Below are 22,100 nucleotides of genomic sequence, written 5' to 3'. Positions count from 1 at the left end.
TGGTTTTCATTTCTCGTTATTCCATTCCAAACAGAAAATGAAATGATCAAAAAGTACACGGACCTTGTACTCTATCTTTTAACACACTTTCAGATGCTCGTTCATGTTTATTTGGTACTGTAACTGGTATTATTAAGGCAGAAGAGGAGATCATGTGCGCTCCGCGCTGCTGCTTGGTCCGGGTATCGTTCGTTCATTTGTTTTTGCTTTCATATATGAAAACGAAAAAAGTAGAAAACAACTCCTTTTTTCGTTTTTTCGTTTTATTTGAAAAACGAAAAAACGAAATTATGACTTGATTTTTGGTTTTCTCGTTTTTGCACGGAAATCAGAGAAACCACTTGATATTCCGATTTCCCCCTGTGGGTGGGGCTAAATCTGATTGGCATGATATGCATTCATTGTTTTTCAAATTAAGAGTTTTCCAAACACTGTATTTGTTAGCCTGTAAAATTAATAGTCTATATGCATGCCATTTGTCACCCAATTATTTGGCTTCACTGACTGAAAAAATCTATTGAAATAGCCTAAATTCAAGCCAGTGTTCACGCACTGACAGTTGTCATTATACAAATTTAAATAATATACATTTATTATTTGTTTTAGATGTTTTTTATTAACTTAAATACTCATGAATAATATATTTTTTATATTTCTATTTGTTATGTATGGCCTGTATGCACATACAGGACTTAGGGGGCAAGATTTAGGGGGCTGGGAGCCCCTGGGCTTGAGTTAATGTTTGGGCCCTACAACATCATGACGGAGTAGCAAATTAGACAAAAATGTAAATATGCTTTGAGGTTCCTAGAACAAGTAATAAGCATGCCTAGGCATAAGGTCAAAGTTTAGTGGTAGGCTAATATTACATCTCATTATAATACAATATAATGCAGGATCATTGTCATATATCTGTCCTCTTATGACAGATTCTTACATTTAGTCAACAAATTCAATCAGAATGCAAAGTCACAGTGTATGGCTACTATGACCAAATGAAAGTCGGTACCAATAAAATAAATTTTTGGATTGACACAGGCTGTTTAGACATGGCATGATGATTTACACTGCAAATTATAAAGCCGCGTTTCCACCGCAATTGCCCGGAACAATTTGTCCCAGGAACTTTTTTCCCAGGAACTTTTTTTGCCCCAGACCGGTAGCTTTCTGCGTTTACATCGCGGTCTAAAGTACCGGGTAAACTGCGCGCGACTGCTCATTGCTTGCTTGTGACGGACAGTAGACTGTAAAAGACAGTAATCAGTTTTGAGCGCCACATTTATAATAAATATGGAAGAGATTCACACTGTGCTGCAGTTGTTTGAGATGTATTGGTTTACTAACCAGGTAATTAACAAAACGGCAGAAAAGAGACGAGCACTGATACTAAAGCGTGTTCAGAAAGCTCGTAATGCTAACGTTAGATCTAAAATTAGACAGCGTATGTTATCAGCTATTGCGGACATTGACCGTGAGAAGGCTGGGACGAACGCGCAGAAAATTTCTCTTCCGCAAATACGCTTAATAAAGCCTGAATCTCGTCGTCGGTCCAGCTGCCTTTTTTATTTTTATTAAATTCCATATTTGCAGACAGACAACTCTTACTGCATGGAACTTCATTACTGCATGAAGCCACGAACTGCAATAGATTCTAAAAATTCCGGTTAAAATAAAATGCTGCGCGGAGTTATCCAATCATAATGCGGCGTGAACACAACCAATCAGCATGTTCAGCGCACAAGCCCCACCCGCGAAAGTTCCTGAACTTTGAAAAAGTACTACCTCGCGAGCAGGGACTTTCGGAGGGGGAAATATCTACCCGGAACTTCATTTAGACCCTGGTTCCTGCGGTGTAAACACACCGAGTACCAGGCCAAAGTTCCTAGTTCCTGGGTAAAGTTCCTGCGGTGGAAACGCGGCTTAATTGCATAAATTATGTTAAGAGATTAATGTTTTAAATGTAAAACAATTGTAGGTAGAATAGAAATATGAAATGATTGAAAAAAAAAATGAAACGTCTATTTTTTAACTATGAAACTAACACCGCCAGGCGCCAGTAGGTGGCGGCAAGTCTCCATCTTAATGAGGGAGTTGAATCCTTTATTCAAACGAGTCGTTTAAAAATCCTAATTCGCTTAACCTAACAAACGACTGTATTTATGAATGGGTAGTCTACATGAATCATTTACTCGTCTAATTCTGTAAAAAATGCAGATATTTTGAGGAACAAAACCATAGAACAAAACGCGTGTTGCTCGGAGGCGCAGCGGTTCTGCTGTTTGTTCTGTTTTCTTGGACGGAGCAAAAAAAGAATGTAGCCTATCTATAAAAGTTACTCAGTAACTTTATTGAACTGTTGTATCATTTCCCATTTGCGATTGTGCAGATGTTCAGAAAATCAGCACTTCTGCTGGTGTGATAACTCACATAGGCAAAAAATTTTTCGTTTTTTTTTTTTTCCATTTTGATGACATATAGGCCTATGCTTATTCTATTGTGGTGGCAGTGGAGAGAGCACTCAAACCCCTCGAGAGCACATCATTTAGTGAACAAATTTATAGAAATAATAATTCTCTCTAAAGCAATGAGACGTGAACATAATATTTTTTTCTAAATGTGCGCTCTTTTGGACTAAAAGCGCTCTTCATTCATTCCTCAATAGAATAGTAAAAATCAGCTTCATTGCACCTAATTTTTTTTTTTTTTTTTTTTTTTTTTTTTTTGTTATCGCGCTGCTCCCCCGGGGAAGAGGCTTATGTCGCCAACCGACGTCTATAGGCCTACAATATGAAATATAGGATCCGATATTGTTCTCGTTTTCTGGCCTAAAAAAATATATTCTGTTTACCATAGTTGTAGTTTTTCGTCCTTACTGTTAATTGACATTAACCCCGCTTACATTTCAAAATGCGGCAATTGCTGCTGTTTTGCACAGTATCCATTTGCGCCACCTGGAGGTCATTTCGCGAAGTAGCCTACTTGAAATGCGACTGGTTTATTTTTTCTGCGGCGAGAATAGGCATTCTGGTTGACTACTGTAGGTGTTTGCCAATGATTGTCTTGAAATGCATCCTCTAAACTGTAGTGAGCAGGAGTATAGGCAAGGCAAAAGTAACCTATATTGCGATGGAATGCAATATAAACAATAAGAAGGGCCTTCTCTCCATTCTGCCTTTTGTTTGATATTTGTGTGATAGTTTAAATTTGTATAATGACAACTTCAATGCGTGAAAATGTTTACATTTAGGCTATTTCAATAGATTTTTTCAGTCAGTGAAGCCAGATAATTGGGCGACAAATAGCATGCATATAAACTATTAATTTTACAGGCTAACAAATACAGTGTTTGGAAAACTCTTAATTTGAAAAATAATGAATGCATTTCATGCCCAATCAGATTTAGCCCCACCCACAGGGGGAAATCGGAATATCAAGTGGTTTCTCTGATTTCCGTGCAAAAACGAGAAAACCAAAAATCAAGTCATAATTTCGTTTTTTCGTTTTTCAAATAAAACGAAAAAACGAAAAAAGGAGTTGTTTTCTACTTTTTTCGTTTTCATATATGAAAGCAAAAACAAATGAACGAACGATACCCGGACCCTGCTTCTCTTGAGCTGAGCGGCGCCAGAGCGATCTCACGCCACAGCGTCAATACACGATTTATGTTTTTGAATTTCGTAAGAAAATTGACCTAATTTGAAATCTGAGACTTTGTTTCATATCAATAGTAACAAAGCACAAAGATTATTGCGATTTATTGGATGGGATGCTCGCTACAATGTTCCATTCATTCATCAACTGAAAACAGCATAGCCCAACGGTTCGTAAAAATCAATTAGAATCGATTAAAATCGAGAAATCAATATTTTTTACCTAGTTCAAGTAGCCTACATTTTTAAAAGTTTCTTCGTCGTCTGTTTTCCTGCGTTTATTTAGCTGATGCTGCTGATTGCCGTAACTGATTCTCTGGTGCTCAGGTGACAGGTCGCAATTTATTTCAATCACACAGTCAGCACGGAGCATTTTAGTCCTACAGGAATATCTGAACCACAGCCAATCAGAGGCAAAGACCCGCCCAATCTCTATCTCTGATTGGTTTAGACCACGATATGATCCAACCATGCGTGCAAGGAGAACAAAATACTCGTTTGTGGAGAGGCAGCGGATGCGATCATGCGAGAACGTTAGGTGCACTGGTGCGACCTAGGAAAAATTCTTGTCGCACTCTTACAAATTTTGGTCGCATGTGCGACCAAATTGGTCGCACTCTAGAGCCCTGGCCTAATAAGAAGCAAATATAGCTGGATTTACAAATGCACATCTTCATTGTTGCATGCAGCACACATATGTCGAAATAAGACATAACCACAACAACCATCGAATTGTCCTGGTTTGAGACTGTTAATAACACAAAATATTCTTTTTATTTTTTTTCGTGTTCGCATTTATGAGGGAATTCTTTTTTTACTGACGTGACAGTTCTCCGTTACGGACATGACCGCTCTGAAAGTGACTTTTACAGATAAATATATAGAAAGCTTGACATGTCTACTTTTTAACAGAATAATTCAAAACGAAAGAAAACAGACTACAGACTCTGCTTCTGTAATCCGTAAATGTGCATTTCTCTCTGGCGCGTTCACTACTGCGAAGATCGCGAGTCAGCATCATCACCTTTATATTTGCAGCCACACTGACAAAGACTTGTTTATTAATAAACAATTAAAATGTCCCCTTGAAATTATTCATAATCATCACTTTTGCCGGTTCTTTGTGGCAGCTTTAAGATACTGTATTGGCAGCGCCACCCTTACATTTTACGTAGGCTACATGAACGCGTCACCACGGCATCAGCACCGAAAACATGATTTTTAAAAAAAATTATTTTAATTTTTTTCAAATCAAAAATCGTGATACGAACCGAATTGTAGGTTTGGTCTATCGTTACAGCCGCAAGATGAGAAAACAGGAGTTTAGTCGTTTATCGTGGAATGGCTATCTGAACATCTTTGCCAAAACCAGTACAAAAGTAATTAATAAATTATCGGGGAGGGTCATGCCTTTTTTCACAATCATTTTGGAGGGTCAAAGAAAAAATTATTGCTGGCGAAGGGAGGGTCAAGTCTTTTTTGACTACAGATCTCAAATCTCCTCCGGTGGCCCCTTAAATAAAAAACGAACAGTCCCTAACGAGCTAAAACGTTTTTTTTGCTATTTTCTCCCATATAAGTTTAGCTTTAATTTAATGTAGATTACATTAACGGAGATGTAGTCTACTTTATTTTCAGCTTACAGTGGTTATAGAGATTAACGTTTGCTATAATGTTGTTTTTGCCTTTTTTGACGTTGTGGTTTTTTAGATATTTAATAATTTTCATCTGCAGACATGTAACGTTATGTTTTTCTTTATGTTTATTAATTCTTGACTGTTTTTTAAATTTATCTATCCTTATCTATTATATAAAAAAAATCAATACAATGATATGTTGTCATTGTTATATTATATACGATTATATTAAATAATAGCTAACGTTACTGTAGTGTAAAACAAAGTGGAAAGATGTGGCTAGCATTCGTAGAGTCCATTCCCCGTGTTTACATCACATACATTAACCGCATTAGTAGTTAGCTGCTGTTTGTTACACAAAATATAGTAATAAAAACACAGTCTTACCGTTTCAAATTCAGGCAAGTCCCTGATTGTTGGAATGGCACCTTTTTCCAAACGTAGCTTCGATGCCAACTTCGCCATATTGCCCCAAATTTGTAAAAGATTATTTTGTGAAATGTTTAGCGCAGACACCGTTGAGCAAGTTGAGATGGTTGTTGGAACAGCGTCATTAAAAATAATTTTCATCCACTTGTCCCTTATAGTTTGGTCAGTTTTGGGTAAAGAAAAAACATTAGAATGTGGATTATGACAGTCAACCACAGAGCACGTGTGCACTACGTTTCTGCATCTTTCTTGACTGAATATGATGGGGAGAGGGGCAGGGCGGGCCTCCTCTGCGGTGTCCATATATGGTATATCCGGCCCCGTCTTGACGTCAAGTCGGGGGAGAAATTGAAATCTCGTATTTGAGTGCGCGTGCACGTTGGCTAGTTTAAGAACCCTGGGGTAAACAAACGCTTCACTTTTGAATATCGGCATCCCGGCCAATGTATAATCGTTAGTCAATCATAACATACATTGATTCTCATGGAAAAGTGAAAATTGCACATTATGACTCCTTTAACAAATTAATACATTTCTGTCCAAATATCAATTCACAAAAATGTCACAAAATTTGGAACCTTGAGACACAGACCTTTCTGACAATGTGTTTTGTCAAGATTAGAAAAGGTTTTGATCATAAATTATGAAATATAATGATGCCCAAAAGGGGAGGAGCCTGATAAAATAATTTAGAGTACCGTTTCTATGGTAACGCAACGTTCAATTATAAAACGGTTTTCACAGGATGAATTCTGAGTTTATAAGCTTTCAAATGATACCTAATTTATGATAACTACTAAAATATGATATAATAAAAAAAGGCGATAAAAAAGATATTATATTTTAGAGGATAATATATATATATATATATATATATATATATATATATTATAATTTTTAGAGGATAATATTATATTATAATTTTTTATTGAAAAATACTAGATTATATGTTTTATTATGAACTTTTAGCATAAAAACAGAAGTTTCAATGATTAAAAGTGGGTGCATCGACTTTTTGTGACAAAGGTCAGACCTCCTGTTATGATGCAGATTTTTTGAGGTGCACTCTTGTCATAAATTCATCAATTACTCTTCCTACATAATTTGTAACACAAAACAGGGGTAGAATATCTATTTAGAAGTTTTAGACCTTTCCAACGATATATAATTTGTCATATTTAGATTAGGATTTAATAGAAATATAGTGAAGTAAAGTTAGGCGTCCCGGTAGCGGGACGGGTGCATTGTGTAATATTTAGGAGGATCTGTTGATAGAAATGCAATATCATATACATAACTATGTTTTCAGTGGTGTATAAAGACCTTACATACAGGCCAGCTGACAGTCTTGCCTGGGCCCGGGACAAGATAATCTTAGATGGGCCCCCCCACGCCCAGATCTCTCCTTTTCCCTTGCTCTTCCTCTCCTGTTCCTCTCCTCTCCCGTGGCGTCTGTCGTTGCTATGCAACAATGAACTTAGGCGCGCCTGTAAAAACGAGCGCGCCGCGTCGCTATTATGAGCTAATATCCAAAATATTTCCATATGTGTCTCTTTCCTCCTTTCTTATCAACAAGTGGATTTACAGCCACCACATCAGCAGCACCGCCGGTCGCCATGTCTCAGCGCTTTTATGAAGAGGACGCAACTGCACGCGCTTCGGGCATGCACGCGCATCAAGTACCTGGTTTGAGAAAGGTACCGGGTACCGAAGTACCGGGTCTTTGACAACACTCATAAACGTTGGCTGCGCTGTTTCTTACCTTGCTCTACGTTGACTTGACTAACGTTAGTTCCAGCTTCACCGTCACCACCTTTTTAAAAATATTTGTTTAGGACATCTCGAAGGCCTCTATTTTCTTCTTCTCTTCTTCTCTTTTCTTTTCTGAGCCACCCCCCCTGTCGGCGGGCCTGCTTACATAATGAACGGTTATGTTTTTATTACCTTAGAATGAGCCATTTCTATCTACATACACCGCGGGTCCCCTTACATTGAAATGTGCCCTTTTGCACCAACATGTTTCCACAGTGGCCCTAAACGGACAACCGCATTTCGTTACTATGTTGTTCTTCGTGCAAAGAAGCTAGCTAAAGTCAGCAAATAAAACACTGACATAATTATGAACAAGTAACAATAATATTCGCAATAACATATCGTTTTACTGAATAATGAATTAAACCTAATTACTTAATTTATCTTTGTAAAGATGCCTCATTGCTGAACTGGCTACTCTCTGCTGTCTCAGACGATGACATCTTTTCCTGTCGGCCACCGTAACTTCTGTTGGTTGCAATTCGCAACCTCACCACTAGATGCCGCTAAAAATCACACACTGCACCTTTAAAACGTCCTCCTCATTATAAAAAAAGCATTAAAAAATCAAACTCCAAAAATGGCTCATTTTGATATTGCGGGATCTGTGACGTCACACATGCAAGTACATTTGCATATGACTGCCTCCAGAGCAAGACATCGACCAATGGTATACATCATTGCACCATATAGGCCCTGCCCATTGGGAGTTCAGTCATTTAACAGCTGACACATGCCTACACGGATGCGAGCATCATGTCGCGCCAAAAGCAAAAAGAACCCATTATAATCATAGGTACTGTGGTATACAGATGAACATTCAGTTTGACATGCATACCAACTTGAATCTGTCGACAACAGGACAAATTGATAAAATTTATTGAAGAAAAGAATGCTTGCTTTTACGTGCCTGGTTCAAACAGCTTGTTTGAATCTCTGCATACTTCAGAAGGATCCCAGAGTCAGAAAAAAGTGGATGGTTTATTTTAACGTTGTCCTGGAGCGGATTATATGTTTGTTCGGATCATTTTGTTTTGTAAGAGAGGCACAGTGTAATCGAGAGTTTGCAAAGAAACTTTTGTTAAAAGATGAAGCAGCCAACTGTAATTGAATCTGACAGCAGCTGCATCACAAACTGCAAGTAAATAATTTCCTAATGCTTTGTCTGTACACTAAATTGTTGTATGGATAATGTTTCCAAAACACTTACTCACTTGTATTAGTGAGTGGGCAGTGATGCTATACAAAGACGTTTACCAATCATAATAGTGCCTGTTTACTGACAGCCAGGCCTTAAAGGAACCACCCCTTAAAACAGTTGAAAAGAGAAAGAGAGAAAATTCAGTAGTTTAAGCAAATTAATTAAACTGAAAAGTAATGGGCATTACAATTTAAAATAAGTAGCTCAAATATTAATTTGGTAATTTATAAAGTAATGAGTTACTTTACTCATTACATCAAAAAAGTAATCTGATTACATAATGCATGTAATGCATTACCCTCAACACTGTACACATATAAACACACAACCTATTATGCTACTGAAAGCATGTTAACTAACTCACTATTTCCAATCTTGTAGAAACTGAGAGAGTGCTCTTTTGTGTGGATTGTAAGTGCTATTAATCGAGCAAGCACTGACAAAGACCCCTGGGGGATTTTAAAGCACTGCATTGAAGAACTGGGACCAGGAGGAGAATGCAAAAGCATCAACTTCATCTGTACAAAGACAGATGATATCGATGCAACAGTCTATAAAAGGTTAGAATTAGAATCTCTTTGCCATTAAAGGTGCAGTAATTTTTACTTGCAGATGTCACTGAAGTAGTTCCCTTTCGAGGGAACTCGCACTGCGTCATTGAAAACGACTCTTTGGGGACGCTCCCTTAGCGTGCGCCTCTGAAGTATGAATGAAACTATTCCAATCCTGATTGGTGTTGCGTCATGACGTAACATGTGACGTCATAACCGGATGCATAAAAGTGACGCCGGCACACACACACATTATCTTTCGCTCTTCAGCAAGCGCTCTCTGTTGTTTGTTTGTGAAAAGAGTTATATATATATAAAATGGCGAGTGAGCAGTTAAAAAAATTTGTGCACCCCTGCCCTATAGATATATCACGGGTGGGGACACACATCCGCTGTGTGTGAACTGTTTGGGAGTGCAGCACACGCGGGCAGCTCTTGAGGGAGCTGCTTGTGGTGATTGTGAAGCACTTCCTATGAGAGTGCTGCGCTCCCGCCTAGGTTTATTCGATGAACACGGCCAGGCTCGCGCTCCCCACGGTTCCGGTCCCGCGTCCGTTGAGGCGGCGAGGCGATTGAGATCGTGTGGTTTGCAAAGGGATCTTGCAGACGAGAATGAGACTGCTGCGGCACCTTCTCATTCTTCGTCTGAAGATTCTGAGGCTCCTGTTGATGCAGCCCCACTGGGGTTGGATGCCATGGTGCTACGCCTGTACGCTTTTCCCCCGATCGCTCTGCTCCCGGGAGTCCTGGAGAGGGTCCGTCAGGAGGGCATCGGTCTACTTCTGGTAGCCCCAATGTGGCCGATCCGAGTATGGTTTTCAGACATAATATCACTCCTGAGAGGTCCGCCATGGCAGATTCCTCTGAGGAGGGATCTGTTGTCTCAGGTGGAAGGCACAATATTCCACCCTCGCCCAGAGCTGTGGAAGCTGTTGGTCTGGCCTCTGAGGGGGCTCAGTACCTAGATGCTGGAATATTAGCTGGAGTGGTTGAGACCATACTCAGCTCCAGGGCTCCGTCCACCAGGAGATTATATGGCCTCAAGTGGAATGTGTTTTCCACTTGGTGTAGAGAACATGAGTTAGATCCAGTTAACTGCCCAGTGGCTTCAGTCCTGGAGTTTCTCTGCGGGTCTCTCCCCTTCCGCACTCAAAGTGTACGTGGCTGCCATTGTGGCTTTCCATGCACCACTGAGTGATGGGCCTGGGGAGGCACCAGCTGGTCATTCGTTTTCTCCGTGGTACTTGGAGGATGAGACCGACAACCAGGTCCAGGGTTCCTGCCTGGGACCTGGCAGTGGTTCTCGAAGGGTTATCCCTGGCACCCGGTTATACCGTCACATGTTACGTCATGACGCAACACCAAGAATAGTTTCATTCATACTTCAGAGGCGTACGCTAAGGGAGCGTCCCCAAAGAGTCGTTTTCAACGACGCAGTGTCTTGTTCCCTTCTCAGGGAACAAGGGTTATAGTCATAACCCGAGACGGTATCCACCAGGACCGGGTTTGGACACCCCTGTTTTGGAGAATGGTGGCTGGATGGTGGACTAATTCAATCTGTAGGGAGTTAGCAAAATGTTACAAACAGCACCCCTTTATACAGATTCTGTTTGTCACAGCTATTTTGTACAAAAAAGATCAGATTAAAAAAACAAACACTTTGTGTCTTTTTAATATTTCTTTTTAGATCTACACGGCTTCCTATCTCAGGAGACAAGGTTTGGAAAATCTTAAACTGTATAGGATATATTTCTTATTATATATTTCAAGTTTTCCTTGAAAGTTTGTATTGAAAGAATTTTATATTCAGATTAAGCCAAACACATACCTTTAGAAAGTTCTGAAAATAATCAAATTTTAAAGTTGCCATTTCATAGGCCACAAAACATAACATAACATAAAATATCCTTGAGTGTAATAAGTACAGTGTTCCAGCTCTGAGCTGAGTTGATGTAAAAAGTTGGTTTTACATATACAGCTAGTTTGAGTACATTCGGTAATGATATACAGCTTGTATAATCAATCATTGTATTACATTTCACACTGGTATTATACATTACATTGACATATTGTTGTTTTTATCATTCTTATAAGGATCAGGAAAAAGTGTGTATACTTCATAGAAATGAACATGCCAAGAAAAGAGTCAAAGAAAAGTTTGAAAATTCTGAAGTCAAGGTAAGTTCTGGTAATATGATTATAATATATTTATATATATGATACGATATATAATCAATTTTGTTTTTTAGAAAAGATTCAGCACTGATGATCATTTTCTTAATGTCTTCACTGTAAGTTCCAATGCCTTCTTCGACCGTAATTTAAATATGGAATCTACTGAAACAGGTAAACTATCCTGTTTACCAAACTACCTCATTCATGTTCAAAAAATCCATACATGAACTAAACACTAAATTGCAGTTAAAGGACTGACCAAAATCACCCCCTTCTGTAGAAATCCCAAAGCTACAGGATTATCTGAGGATTCTTAACCAGAACATTAACAGAGATCTTACCATAGATTATGTCAATGAAGCAAAGGGAGTTTTGTCCTTGATCCAAAGTGTCCAGCTGGATACAGAGCAGAAAACGGTATGGGTCTGAATTGCTGATATACAATTCAGTATATGTCTTCAGAATGCTTCCAATATACATTGTCCTGTAATTCACTGCTGTTGTGTAAATGTGTTTCAGGTTGAAACAAAAGTCAAAGTCTACATGGAAAAGAACCTAAAGAAGGCACTGAATGAATTGGACAGTCGTTTTGACACCATTTATACTGATCTGGAGCAGTTTCTCTCAAAGGGAGTGGATGAATCAGTGCAATTATGCGTTGCATCCACAAAAGCAGTTATAGCCCCTGTAAGTGTGATTGTAATGTGCAAAGTGAATCACAATTTTCTTGCCCTTTTAATGACATTGGTATTTTTGTTTTTGTCAGAATATGGATAAAAGAGGATTCCATAAAATCCTTCAAGCTTTGTGCAAGAACGGTGGATGCTATTGGTCAAAAAATTGGGATGTAATCATAGATCTGAACAGGCAATTGACCAAACACTTGCACGAATATATTAATGAATATTTCAATCAGATTTTTCCGTAAGTTCTATTTTATTTTTCCATTTAACCTGGTAACCGGTAACCATTTTGAGCATAGATGTGAAAATTCAGAACTTAAATGGTTGTAAGTCACGAATGCTTTAAAATACAGACCTAAGGTAGCTCTCTTTTAAAGGTGCATTGTGTAATATTTAGGAGGATCTGTTGACAAAAATGCAATATCATACATAATTATGTTTTCAGTGGTGTATAAAGACCTTACATAATGAACCGTTATGTTTTTATTACCATAGAATGAGCCATTTCTATCTAGATACACCGCGGTTCCCCTTACATTGAAATAGCCATTTTGCGTGGCTAACAACAATGGCCGTTGTTCTTCGTGCAAAGAAGCAAGCTAAAGTCAGCGAGTAAAACACTGACACGATGAACAAGTAACAATAATATTTGCAATAATATATAGTTTTACTGAATAATTAAGTCCTAATTTCTTAATTTATATTTGCAAAGAAACCTCATTGCTTAACTGGCTACTCTCTACTGTCTCAGACGATGACATCTTTTCCTGTCGGCCACCGTAACTTCTGTTGGTTGCCATTCACAACCTCACTGCTAAAAATTACACAGTGCACATTTAAGAAGACACTCAGCAGATAATTGGAGAAGTGAAGAGCATTGTTTTTTCCTGATTGCAAAAATGTGAAACTGATTTATACAACAGTTGAATAAACAAGAAGTTAATATTGAGGGAGTTTTAAACACAAAATTATGAATATTGTTCTTTTTGTTCTATTTTGCTAATGAGCTACAGCAGAACCGTGTAACACAGCGGTGTTTCTTAACTAATTAATTCACGATTTGAATGAACCGGTTGAGTAAATGATTCACTGCTGACAAGCTGTCAATTCCAGATTTCACACAGCGTTAGACAGGACCGAATATATAATTGGGTTTATACCGGTTATTCTTGTATTAGGTTATATCATTACAACAATATTCTGAAAACTGTTTTTAAATGAAACTCTATTATGTTTTCTCTTGGCTTCAGTGTGACTGGAACAACAGGGAAATCAGTGCAAGAACAGATTGACAAGTTCAGTATAATCCAGAGTGACTCTGCTTCTCCTGGATCTCCCATATTACATCACATTCAGAACTTCATCAAAACAGAGGTGAGTTCATTTGTCCTCCTGTGGTCACTCAGGGGTCTTAAAGGGATAGTTCACTTTGAAATTAATTTTTGGTATGTTTTAGCTTACCTCAAGGGCATCCAAGATGTAGGTGTCTTTGTTTCCGCAGTAGTTTCAATTTTGATATTTTTAGGTCAAACCGTTCTTGTCTGTCAGTCATATAATGCAGGTCTATGGTCACTTCCTCAAAGAGCATGCACAGAGAAGTCCAAATTAAACATGATTTAATGACTCGTAAATGTAAGTACACATTGATGGCCTAAGACACGAAACGAGCGGTTTGTGTGAGAAAAGTATTTATATCGTTTTTACCTCTTGTAACGCACAGACCGAAGCGCCCGCGCCCTCAGATCACTTGGACGTGGCTGTGTTTACAAGAGGTAAAAACGATATAAATACTGTTAGTTTTCTCACACAAACCGCTCGTTTCGTGTCTTAGGTCATCAATGTGTACTTACATTTACGAGTCATTAAATCATGTTTAATTTGGACTTCTCTGTGCATGCTCTTTGAGGAAGTGACCATAGACCTGCATTATATGACTGACAGACAAGAACGGTTTGACCTAAAAATATCAAAATTGAAACTACTGCGGAAACAAAGACACCTACATCTTGGATGCCCTTGAGGTAAGCTAAAACATACCAAAAATTAATTTCAAAGTGAACTATCCCTTTAACGTGACCCTGGGTTAGTCTTTACTCCCTCTGAAGTCAGTGTCCTCAATCCTCATTACTGAAGTAAGCAGGGACATTGAATTTTCTTTTTTGTTTTTTAGTGTTTTGACACTTTTCTGACTGTGTTTTTCCCCTATTTTAAAAGGAAATTAATCTGAAGGCATCGCTCAAAAGAGACGTTGTTGATAGAAAGAAGGACATCTACTCCTCAATCCAAACAACCATTGAGAAGGAAATGTCTTCTTGCTATGAACGTAAGCGAGCATTAAAAGTTACATTAAAACACTAACTATTTATATTAATAGTTATGTTGGCTTGCAAAACAATTATTCTAATCACTAGGTCATTGTATATACAGTAAAAGGGAGCATTTGGAAACAATCACTACTAGAGACTTGACTAGAAACACAAGGCCATGATAAAAAAGAGAAACAGTAACAAACGATGTGACTAGTTGGAACACATCAACATTTCCTCTTTCCCCACCACAAAAAAGAGATACATTTTATTATTATCACTGTATTTTAATGTTAAAGAAAAAAAATATTTCATATAGTTTTTTTTTTTAAACTTCAACACACAAACAGGAACAGATACATGCTGAACAAACATGTGGCTTCTGAAGGCAAAGAAGGTGACGATGCACATTTCTGATTAATGGTCTTGGTGTATCGCCATGTTCAAATGTTCGACCAATCAGATTGCTGTGTTTAGACATAATGTTCCCATAATGTCAAGACCATGACCCAGCGTCAAAGATCCACTTCTTGGGGAACCAAATATTTAAGTTTGTAAGGCATAAAAACGTGTACTTGATCAATAAATTCAAGAATGGAGACTCTCCAGCACTGACCCAGTGCTGGCGGGCAATCCTCAATGTTGAGCTCTGATTCACTAAATCATTTAAAGCTGCAGTCCGCAGTTTTTCCTCTTTGTCGCCATCTCTGTTCGAAATCTGCAATTGCAGTCATTCGCGGAATTATCAATTTTACGTGAGTTGTACTTCAACACCCTCGACACGGCACAGCGCGAATGAACACAATGGTTGAGGAGACTGTGAGGCTGTCAGTCACTGCGCCGGTGTGGATATTGTCATTCAGAATCACAGATTATTCTTTTTGGAAGTATGACCAACATAAGAATTTTCACCGGAAAATGTCATCTGAACTAGTAAGAAACATCCACTTTTGTTCTGGTTCTGACATTGCAGTAAATCGCGCTGATTAAATCTAACAATTGCTTATAAGTTATCATATCACGCAAAACCGTGCAAATTATACTTTGTTCTCAAATTGTTAATGTTAACAACGTCAGCATTGCGTGACTACATGTAATGTCCTTCCGATATGTATCCTTGTTTTCGCATGGTCCGGTTGTAGTCTCTTTTTTTCTGTAATGTAACGTTTTTTCCGAACGAAGTCTTTTGCATTTTACAGTGGGTGAATCTGTTGTCACTGGTGATTGTCGTTTGAACCTTTCTGGATCCGCCATCAAATTGATAAGTTTAATTATATCAAGTGCTGTGAGAAAAGGCTATAAATCTCCACCTCCAGCATCCTCACACGCAATATAGCCTACTAGCCGAGACTCCTCCTTTGTGTACAGATGTGACGTAATGACGCAAAGACATGCTCGAATCTCCCGCGGAAATCCACCAGTACCACTGGAATTAAAAACAATAATACAAGCTTACCGTTTTGAATCGAGCTAAGGCAAGCAGATAGTTTTGAACACTGGCTGGTTATGTATTTTCTCAAATATGTATTTTGGATAATTTTTAACCCCAAAAAAGCTACGGACTGCAGCTTTAATAAACATATTCATAAGCCACCAATGCAAAATGGTACAATATTAGCAGTGTTAACAGTTTTATTGTAAACACATTTTCTTGTTCTAATGTGTCCTCATAAGAAAGAAAAACGCGTGTTTCTTATTTTAGAAGCTGCAGCTGTGACTGGAATCGGATCCATGAAGAAAAGGCAGGAACTGCTAATAACCACAGTCGATGAAATAAAACATGACATGTTCAACAAGGCAAAAATTGAAATGCTTAAAAATTTCAACAATTTAAAGGTACTGATATCATATTTATTAAGAAAAACATATACCTATAGTTGTAAAATGACTAAAGTCAAGCAGAATCTTCTCTTGTTTCCGTGTAAAGCTGCAGATAAAGAATGCTCTTGAATCAGAACTAAAGAAATCAATGAAACTCTCACTGTCAAAAACCAGCAATGTCAAATTGATGGGTAAGAAAGAATGTCATCCTATTTTACCACAGAAACAAGAGTTTAAAGTAATCAAATAATATTTTGCGATGTGAAGTGTTGACTAATTAATCTCGATCACTCTCTGATATGTATCTTTAGATGTCTCGAGAGAGATCGAACAGCTGGAGAGACTTGCAGAGCAACTGTCAAACTGAGGTCATCAAGCAACAAAAGGCCCAAAAGGTGAAGAATTAACAGATGAACATACTGTATGTAACACATTTCAGTAAATGTTTTCACTAGTTTTACATTATATAGATCTTATTGCTTTACTCACATTATTGTGTTGGTATTTGTAGTGGTTTTAAAATGATTCACTTTCATCAAATTTCATTTTAGGTGAAAACTGCATGATACACAAACTGTGTGTTGTTGATTTATTGCCCTTTTTTATTACCACTTTTTTTATCGTGGCAGCTTACAGCAATAAATGGTAATGCCATTTAAAAGTACGTGCAGCTGTCCTATTTTCTAGAAACTTTATTGGTGATGCATTTAGATTGGAATGAAGCAAGGGTCTTCTTTCAATTTAGTTTTTGCAATTAAAATGTCTTTATCTTATTTAGCATAAAAGTAAATGCATTTCATCTACTGGTGATTTTTAGGTTAGGAATGTTCATTTAAGGAATGCTTTGGAATACTCTTCTTGTATTAAATCATTAAAATCTTTTACTTTGAATTGAATTGTCAATAAATAATAAAAACAGACATCTACTTTGCATATTATTTATTCATAATGACTGCTTACAAATATAAATGTGAAATGTCTTTAATCATAAATATTTTGCTTAGAAAGCACACAAAATGTGTCCATGAATATAATTTTGTATTTAAATCATTAGTGTTATTACAGCGATATTGGCTTTGATACTTATCATCCACCCATAACATTCAAGCCAAAGCACACCACCTTTGCATTAATGATGTTGAAAATCATCTGGTCCTCACAGTCACAACTGTCAAGATTGATCTCTTCAAACATTCATTATTTGTTGAATGGTTAGCGTTAAATCACATCCACAATGAGCAAATAAGACTACATACTTAGAAAAAAGTTCAATAGGGTTCAGTGTACACTTTTCTTACCCCAGTATGTTTGTCTGGTTTCCAGTCCAAATATCTAAAAATTCTTAAATCAAGATGCATTTACTAGATAAGTAAAATTAGATAAGATATTATGTCTTGTTTTCCGGGGGAATTAATCAAAATTAAGGGAGTTTTTGCTTAAAACAAGCTAAATTATCTGTCCATGTGGTAAGAAAAATAATCTTAATTCAAACAGATTATTTTTCTTACCCCATGGACAGATAATTTTGCTTGTTTTAAGCAAAAACTCACTCAATTTTCATTTATTTCCCTAGAAAACAAGACATATCTTATGGCATTTTACTACTTTAGTAAATGCATCTTGATTTAAGAATTCTTTTAATATTTGGACTGGAAACAAGACGTAAGAAAATCATTTTTTGCAGTGTAGAACTGTCACATTTTGAGTTCTGTGTATGTTTAAGTTTCTCAGTTAGTCTTCTAATCTGTCAATTGCCACTTCAGTTCCCTCTTGAAAGGGAACTCGGACTGCGTCGATGACGCTATGGGGAATGTGAACCCGTGTCTGAAAAGCTATCCAATAACGACAATCAAATTTGACCAGTGACAGCCTATGATTGTGCAGAATGTGAGAGTCTTCCTCTATGAAAACTCTGCTCTCGTCAAAGCCCTCTTCTCCAGGGAAGAGGTACAGGAATCTGGGCCCAGTGGTTCGGGTCCCGCTCTTGCTGAGGCACTGCGGAGACTCGGATCATGGGGTTCCCAGATGGAATTCGCTGATGAGTTTAAGAGAGGTGTTTCTCTTTAACGCCCATCAGAAGCTCGCGAGGGTGAGCTGCTGGACGAGGATGTGTTATCTCTTGCATCCTCTGATCCAGCAGCAAGTGCTCTGCTGGCACCTAGCCCAAGAGAGCAGGAGATGGCTGATGAGGGTGAAGAAGAGGTACAACCTCTTCCAAGTCTGCAGATGATACAACTGTAGTAGGCCTCATCAGCGGCAACAACGAAGCAGGATACAGAGAGGAGGTGGAACAACTGTTAAGCTGGTGCCACAACAACAACTTATCTCTGAATGTAGATAAAACAAAGGAGATGGTTGTTGACTTCCGCAGAAGGTAAGCCGATCACATCCTCTTACTTCTGAGAGTTGTTATGAGACTATAGCTTTGAACTTCAGACATAGGATATTAAAGTGCCATCCCCACGAGGGCTGCCTTAATATCTGGCTTAGGCATGTGTACTAGGATTTTGTTGGAGATGATCTGCTTGAAGCTTTTTTGTCCCGAGTCCCTCAGTCGGGGGGAAAGCTGAGCGTATCTGAGCAGTAATGCAGTAATGCAGAGGTCTCCGCTTTCAGAGCTGTATATTGTTGCTAGAATTTCCCAGCTAGTCTTTAGGTTGGTTATCTAGGCCCCTCAAATACATTTTCAAGTCATAAGGTGAAAATGTCGTTGGCCTCATACCTGAGGCCTCCATTTCCCTTAGGCTTAGTGATTTTCTGGCTACCCACAGCTTTAGTTTATTCACCCTGCACCACTGGGGCTCACTTTAGCACTCCCTCCCATTGGGACGAGTTTTAGTACACTCCCTTAGAGCCGAAGAATGCCATGGGCTGACGCTTTTGATAATTGAAGTTGTAGGCCTTTCTATAGGCCTCCTCAATAGTCAGGTAGCATTAGATTGTACTCCCCTTGTTTAAAGGGTGGATAGCGCTCTAGCTGAGTACACTGTCCATTGGTTATGTAAAGTAGGAAAAAATGGGCCCACAGTATTTCTGTGAGTACACGTATGATATTTGAGTCTAGTTCTGCCAACAAGTATCGCTATCAAGGAATAAATAAGATCATCACGATGTAGGCTCCCTTTGACCCTCCCTGATTCTAGCCAAGAGCCTGGTCAAATATATAATTTACCTAGCTAACCCTTAAGTCTAGTTAGAAGGTTGAAGGACTCTCATGAGGCCTCCCTGCTAGATCATCCCTTATCTAGGGTCCCTTGTTAGAGTGCCCAGCCTCCACAATGTTTTAAAGCACTGTGTAGATACAGGATTGAGTAGAGTTACTCCCCTCTGTAACGAATTAACTCTATGAAATATGAATAATCAATAATAACTGGTTATAATTGATTATGAACATTTGGATCAGTTAATATAATTAACTTAATAGTAAAATTAATATTACAATCAACCCACCTGTTCGTCCCGTGAACACTCAGCGTTGATTGTTTATTAATTCTAAGAAATATTCATTTCTGGGGAAGGGAAATGTCTTTCTTACTGTACAGTAAATTCATTACATTTATATAGCGCTTTTCTAGGCACTCAAAGCGCTTTACATAGAGGGGGGGATCTCCTCAACCACCACCAATGTGCAGCATCCACTTGGATGATGCGACGGCAGCCATATTGCGCCAGAACGCTCACCACACTAGCTTACTGGTGGAGAGGAGACAGTGAAGAAGCCAATCAGTATATGGGGATGATTAGGAGGCCATGGTGGACAGAGGCCAATGGGCAGATTTGGCCAGGATGCCGGGGTTACACCCCTACTCTTTCGAAAGACATCCTGGGATTTTAATGACCACAGAGAGTCAGGACCTCGGTTTAACGTCTCATCCGAAGGACGGTGCTATTTTGACAGTATAGTGTCCCCGTCACTACACTGGGGCTTTAGGACCCACACAGACCACAGGGATAGCACCCCCTGCTGGCCTCACTAACACCTCTTCCAGCAGCAACCTGGTTTTCTCAGAAGGTCTCCCATCCAGGTACTAACCAGGCTCAGCCCTGCTTAGCTTCAGTGGGCAACCAGTCTTGGGCTACAAGGTGATATGGCTGCTGGCAAAGCAGCCATATCACCTTGTATATCACCTTGTATTTGTTAAGCAGGAAGTGGTATTCGGGGGAGGTGCAGGGTGGTTAGAAGGTTGGGTACGTTGTGCCAATGTTCTGTGTTAAAAGATACAGATTTTTTGGAGCCCATGTTCCTCCATGTGGCCGACTCTGTCGATTCTTTTTTTTTTTAAAGGCAACTCAAGACACTGTTATTTAAACAAGCTTTTAGTTGACTGGATTTTATTTGGGGCTTTTAATTTTTTTACATTTTTGATTTTATATTGTTTTATTATTTTGGTTGCACTTTGTAAAGCACTTTGTGATTTTACTAGCCAACTAGTAAATTAGTATTACTATTGTTACTATTAAAGTGTTGTTTGGATTTCATCTTCTGAGTCTTCAGCCTGTTCCTGCGTACATCACAGCGTTACAGGTTTATTGATATTATGCATACTCTGCTCTGTAAGAATCGAAACTTGTTAAGCAGGAAGTGGCATTTGGGGGAGGTGCTGGTGCAGGATTTCAACACTGGAGGTTTTACTGTGCACAATCTTAGCCTAAGGGCAAACACAGAGCTTTAAAAGGACAGATGAAAGAGAAATGCAAACTGTAGTGAGTGAACAACAAAACTACAGCTGATGATGTTCATTATGTTCCTCAAAAAGTGGTGAGAGGTTGTGAAGTAACCTCTTACAAATAAAAAAAACACTTGATAAAGAATCAAGTTTTTTTTTTAAACATATTACACATTGAAGTAAAAATAAATAAATAGAGGTTGCACACAACAAAATGGAATACTGCCAGTAACAGCAAAAATGGATGGTGGTGAAATGAGTGTACAACAGCATGAAGCTACCCCGTCTCCAGACCCAGAATTGTTTCAAAACAACCCAAATAACCACATTAAATTTCATGAAAGTAAAGACATTTTTATTTACACATCAAGCAAAAGAAAAAGAGGGGTATCAGATTCAAAAGCGGGTATTGCCCAAACAAACATACGGTAATCAGTCTAACTTCTTATTAACCAAAGTATAGTATAAGTAAAAGTAAAATTGCTGGGTATTTTTATTAAGCACATAAATGTGACCCTGGACCACAAAACCGGTCATAAGTCGCATGGTACATTTGTGGCAATAGCCAACGATACATTGTATGGGTCAAAATTATCGTTTATCATAATCTTCATGCACGCAATATCAGCCTAAGTGCAAACACAGAGCTTTAAAAGGACAGATAAAAGAGAAATGCAAACAATATGCCAACTAGAGTGAGTCAAAAACAAAACTACAGCTGATGATGCTGAGAGGTTGTGAAGTAACCTCAAATAAAAATAAGCACTTGATAAGGAATCACGTTTTTTTTTTTTACATATTAGGCTACACATTAAAGTAAAACACTAGACTAGGCTACTGCCAGTGACTCTTGTGCATCAAAACTTTACCCAAACGTCATTATGCTTACACTTCAGTAAATGCAAATATATTATTAACTGATAAATTGGATAAAAGATAAAAACTCTCAATCTTTAATAGTTTCAGTTAGAGGTCATATTCTTTCTTAGTATGCTACATTTAGCAATCAGAACAAGTAAATATTCTACTGATTTTAAAAGTATTCTGTGCAATATAGGCTAAAGTGAAATAAAAGGAGAAAAGTGTCCCTCTCTCATATCTTTCTCTTTTCCTTTTATCACAACAAGACACACCTACAGTTGAATCAGATCTCACGTCAGAGTTCTTA

General features: G+C 38.3%; 1 protein-coding gene across 1 annotated transcript in view; it reads left to right on the top strand.

The window, feature by feature from the left end:
* The window catches only part of LOC130102333 (nuclear GTPase SLIP-GC-like), a 36,254-nt gene extending 19,546 nt beyond the window's left edge, over positions 1–16,708 (top strand). The window contains exons 5-16 of the mRNA XM_056268341.1: positions 9,111–9,289; positions 10,968–10,998; positions 11,375–11,458; positions 11,530–11,626; positions 11,736–11,872; positions 11,975–12,142; positions 12,222–12,379; positions 13,389–13,512; positions 14,353–14,461; positions 16,147–16,280; positions 16,372–16,456; positions 16,577–16,708. Of these exons, the coding sequence (XP_056124316.1) occupies positions 9,111–9,289; positions 10,968–10,998; positions 11,375–11,458; positions 11,530–11,626; positions 11,736–11,872; positions 11,975–12,142; positions 12,222–12,379; positions 13,389–13,512; positions 14,353–14,461; positions 16,147–16,280; positions 16,372–16,456; positions 16,577–16,632 (1,362 nt within the window). The 3' untranslated portion in view covers positions 16,633–16,708. The remainder of the gene's footprint in view (positions 1–9,110; positions 9,290–10,967; positions 10,999–11,374; positions 11,459–11,529; positions 11,627–11,735; positions 11,873–11,974; positions 12,143–12,221; positions 12,380–13,388; positions 13,513–14,352; positions 14,462–16,146; positions 16,281–16,371; positions 16,457–16,576) is intronic.
* The last annotated feature ends 5,392 nt before the right edge of the window (positions 16,709–22,100 follow it).

This window comes from Rhinichthys klamathensis, unplaced genomic scaffold (assembly GCF_029890125.1).
Source record: "Rhinichthys klamathensis goyatoka isolate OS25496 unplaced genomic scaffold, OSU_Roscu_1.1 h1tg000271l_1, whole genome shotgun sequence".
Classification (NCBI taxonomy): domain Eukaryota; kingdom Metazoa; phylum Chordata; class Actinopteri; order Cypriniformes; family Leuciscidae; genus Rhinichthys; species Rhinichthys klamathensis.
The sequence above is the reverse complement of the archived record's forward strand: the minus strand, read 5'-3'. Positions and strand labels throughout refer to the sequence as shown.